The sequence below is a fragment of the Morus notabilis genome, unplaced genomic scaffold, assembly GCF_000414095.1.
Source record: "Morus notabilis unplaced genomic scaffold, ASM41409v2 Scaffold206, whole genome shotgun sequence".
NCBI classification, from domain to species: Eukaryota; Viridiplantae; Streptophyta; class Magnoliopsida; order Rosales; family Moraceae; genus Morus; species Morus notabilis.
In genome coordinates, this window is record NW_010365213.1 from 59,597 (window position 1) to 63,551 (window position 3,955).

Below are 3,955 nucleotides of genomic sequence, written 5' to 3' on the forward strand. Positions count from 1 at the left end.
CCCAGAGGTGCCGCGGCCGGACCCTGTACAAATGCAGGCCCAACTAATCACTCTAACCGACCTGGTACGTGGACTAATGGTTGTAGTCAAGCGCTTGGACGGAAGGAACTCTATGCCGCCTCTAGAATACGCCCCAATGCCGCCGGGAGCAGCCATGGCTGAAAACCACAACCCCGGTGACCGCTAACATGACCTAGAAGGAGTCGGGGACAGCGAGAACCATAGAGGCCATCCTAGGCCTCGACCTTCCCAATCCTCCGGCAGCCGTCTAAGGGCCGTCGGGCTTCGGGCTCCCGAGGACCGGATAGCGAGAGGTTTGGGGAACCCCGAGGTGCTACCCCAGAACCCAGGAGGAAACCCACTGGGAGACTCAGGGTCAGTACAGGCACGCGGGCAGGCAAGGGGCGGACCTCACGCCCAAAGGGCAGAGGCGTCGAGAGTAGCTGGCTCAGCCATCTCGGCCGAAGAAGCGTGCGCCATTATGGAGCGAATGGCCAACCTAGAGTAAAAACTCACGGGCGACGTCGCCGGCCTAAAAAAGAACATAGGGCGAGTGGCCGAGGTAGTAAACGTCGACATCACGCCTAGCCACACACACGACCATCCATTTACCGCGGAAATAATGGCGCCACCTCTCCCCGATAAATACAGGTTACCATCGATCCCACCATATGACGGTCGAGGGGATCCCGACAATCACTTGGAGGTACGCAGGGCACATGCTCTTACATGGGTACGCCGATGAGATTATGTGCCGAGCCTTCCGGAACCATTTAACGGACTCTGCCCGAAGATGGTTTCGGACGCTGAAGCCAAACTCTATCTCAAGCTGGGATGAGTTGAAGGAAGCATTTTCCCTCCAGTTTATAAGGGTTAAAAAATATGTCCCCCCAAAGCACAATCTGACGACGATATACCAAAAGCTGAACAAATCGCTGAGGGAGTGGCTCGCAAGATATGGGGAAGCTGTTGCCGCCATGAAGGACATAACCGACCGGAAGGCCTTGATGGGGGCATTGTCTAGCATGAAGAAAATAACCCCTTTCAAGAGATAGCTGAACCGAAAACCTCCATCCAGTTATAAGGAATTCTTTGCACGAGCGCAAGGCTACATTAACGCTGAAGAAGTGGATGCGAATGACCCTGAGCACAGGTCCAATAAGAACAAGGGGACCGAACAAGGGTCGACGCTAGCAAAGCGTGATGGAAAGAAGCGACGAGGTGGAGGAAGCGGGGACAAGCAGCCCTCCTCGACGTCAAACACTCCAGAAACCAAGAAGCCGAGGCAAAAAGAGAACCGTAAGCCTCGACCGTTTCAAAGGTATGATTTCTACCATGAATTAACAATAGGAGCCGAGGAAGTGTTCAATCAGGTCGGCCGCGGGAATCTACTGCACCGCCCAGAGCCAATGAAGCCAGACCCTAGCCGAAGGAACCAAAAGAAGTATTGCAGGTTCCACGGCGACGTCGGCCACCACACTAACGATTGCGCCGATCTTAAAGATGAGATTAAGAGAGTGATCCGCGAGGGGAGGCTACAGGAGTTCAAAGCCGAGCGGAGACCTAGAAACGATGGCCACGGCGGCCAGAATGACGGTCGACGCCGAGACAAGAACCAGCGCCCCGAGGACCGAGAACCCATCGGCGTCATACGAACTGTCCTCGGCGGCCCCTATATAGGAGGAGATTCAAGGAGATCTCAGAAGGACTATGCCCACGAGGCTAGAGGGGTTTACCAGGAAAGTTTCTGGAGTGTCTCCGCCGTAAAAACACCAAGATTCAGCAGCCCCGACGTAGCGTTTAATGAAGACGATGCCAACGGAGTTCACTTCCCCCACAACGATGCGTTGGTAGTATAATCCATGATTGGGAACCACACTGTGTGCCGGATCCTAGTGGACAACAGGAGCTCGGTAGACCACCTATACTCTGACTGCCTAGAAAAGATGGGGATTCCAAAGGAACAGCTAGAAAAGACCTCCAGACCGTTGTACGGCTTTACGGGGGACTCCGTCATCCCCTAAGGGACTGTCCGACTGCCCATAACCGCAGGGGAGAAGCCTCGACAGGCCACTACAATGGCTAATTTTGTGGTAATAAAGGGAGGCTCCCAGTACAATGCCGTGATAGGAAGACCAGGCCTCTAGGCGCTGAGGGCAATCACTTCCATTTACCACCAAAAAGTCAAGTTTCCTACCCAAAATGACGTGGGTGAAATGAAGAGCAACCAGTACGAGGCAAGGGTTGCATACTTCGATGCCCTGCGCGGATATGACCAGCCAGGGAGACAGGAGGCTATGATGGTTTATCACAGCACCATCGAAGACCTAGATCCCAGGATCCAGGAGGAGGTCACATGGTCTCAACCCGTCAAGAAGTTGGTAGAGGTCCAGGTCGATGAGGGCGAACCAACCAAAATACTAAAAGTAGGCTCAAACCTAACTCCATCCCTTAGGGTTAAGGTCGAGGGCTTCCTCAAGAAAAACCTAGATGTTTTCGCCTGGAATCATGCTAACATGGAGGGGATCGACTCAGAGGTCATGTGTCATTCTCTGAACATTGACCCCTCATATCCCCCCAAGCGCCAGAAGCATCGACCGATGAACCCAGAGAGGTACGAAGCGCGAAAAGATGAGGTCGATAAATTGATCAACAATGGATTCATCAGGGAGGCCCATTACCCGCGATGGGTTTCAAATCCCGTGTTGGTGGTCAAGCCAAACGGAAGTTGGAGAACATGCGTTGATTTCAGCGACCTCAACAAAGCCTGCCTGAAGGATGGTTTTCCACTCCCTCGGATAGACCAGATGGTCGACACCACAGCAGGACATGAGATGTTGAGTTTTATGGATGCCTACTCCGGGTACAACCAGATCCCCATGCACCCAGCCGACGAGGAGCACACATCCTTCATAACTAACAGGGACCTCTACTGCTATAAGGTAATGCCTTTTGGCCTAAAGAATGTGGGGGCTACCTACCAAAAGCTCGTAAATAAGATGTTCGCTCAACAGCTCAGAAAATCAATAGAGGTCTACGTCGACGATATGCTGGTAAAAAGTGTCAGGGCCACCCAATACGTCGACCACTTGGGTGAAATGTTTGATATACTGAGAAAATACCACATGAAACTGAACCCCCGAAAATGCGCCTTTGGAGTTGGATCAGGGAAATTCCTTTGTTTCATGGTCAGCAGCCGGGGAATAGAAGCTAACCCTGAAAAGATTAAAGCCCTGCAGGATATGCGGTCCCCAACTAAACCAAAGGAGGTGCAGAGGTTGACAGGGTGCGTCGCCACTCTGAACAGGTTCATATCAAAGGCAACAGACAAGTGTGTCCCCTTCTTCGATGCCTTAAAAGGAAGTAAGCGCTTTGAATGGACACCATAATGTGAAGAGGCCTTTCAGAAGTTAAAGGAGCACTTGGGCAAGCCCCCAATCCTATCAAAGCACATCCCCGATGAAGAGCTCAGCCTATACCTCTCTGTGTCTCGACACTCCGTAAGCTCCGTGCTGATAAGAGAAGAAGAAAGGGTCCAGTTGTCAATCTACTATGTGAGCAAAAGACTCCTCGATGCCGAGTCAAGATATACCGAAATGGAACGCTTGGCCCTCGCCTTGATGGTAGCCTCGAGGAAGCTCCGACATTATTTTCAATCTCACACGATACGGGTTCTCACAAATCACCCATTAAGACAGGCGCTGCAAAAACCCAAAACTTCTGGTCGGCTCCTCAAATGGTCGGTGGAGTTAAGCCAGTTCGACATCAAATATGTACCAAGAGCAGCGATTAAGGGCCAAGCACTGGCCGACTTCCTGGCTGAATTCTCCCATAGACCGACTCCCACCACACCAGAAGAAGTCAAGAGAACAGAATGGAAGCTCTACGTGGATGGAGTGTCGAGCGATAACGGGTCAAGAGCCGGCGTCCTGTTGATTAGCCCAAAAGGTTACAA

The 3,955-nt window shown here is 52.1% G+C and overlaps 1 protein-coding gene across 1 annotated transcript; it reads left to right on the plus strand.

Moving 5' to 3' along the window:
* Nucleotides 1–671: 671 nt before the first annotated feature.
* On the plus strand, nt 672–1,859 carry LOC112093446. The gene is made up of 2 exons (XM_024171879.1): nt 672–1,018; nt 1,079–1,859. The coding sequence occupies exons 1-2, from the start codon at nt 672–674 to the stop codon at nt 1,857–1,859; spliced, it is 1,128 nt and encodes a 375-aa protein (XP_024027647.1).
* The last annotated feature ends 2,096 nt before the right edge of the window (nt 1,860–3,955 follow it).

What these genes read in the sequence shown, in the direction of transcription:
- LOC112093446 (XM_024171879.1), top strand. Translation starts at nt 672, where the DNA reads ATGACGGTCGAGGGGATCCCGACAATCACTTGGAGGTACGCAGGGCAC. An exon ending in AAGGCCTTGATGGGGGCATT is followed by an intron (nt 1,019 to 1,078) that starts GTCTAGCATGAA and finishes ACCTCCATCCAG; the next exon opens with TTATAAGGAATTCTTTGCAC.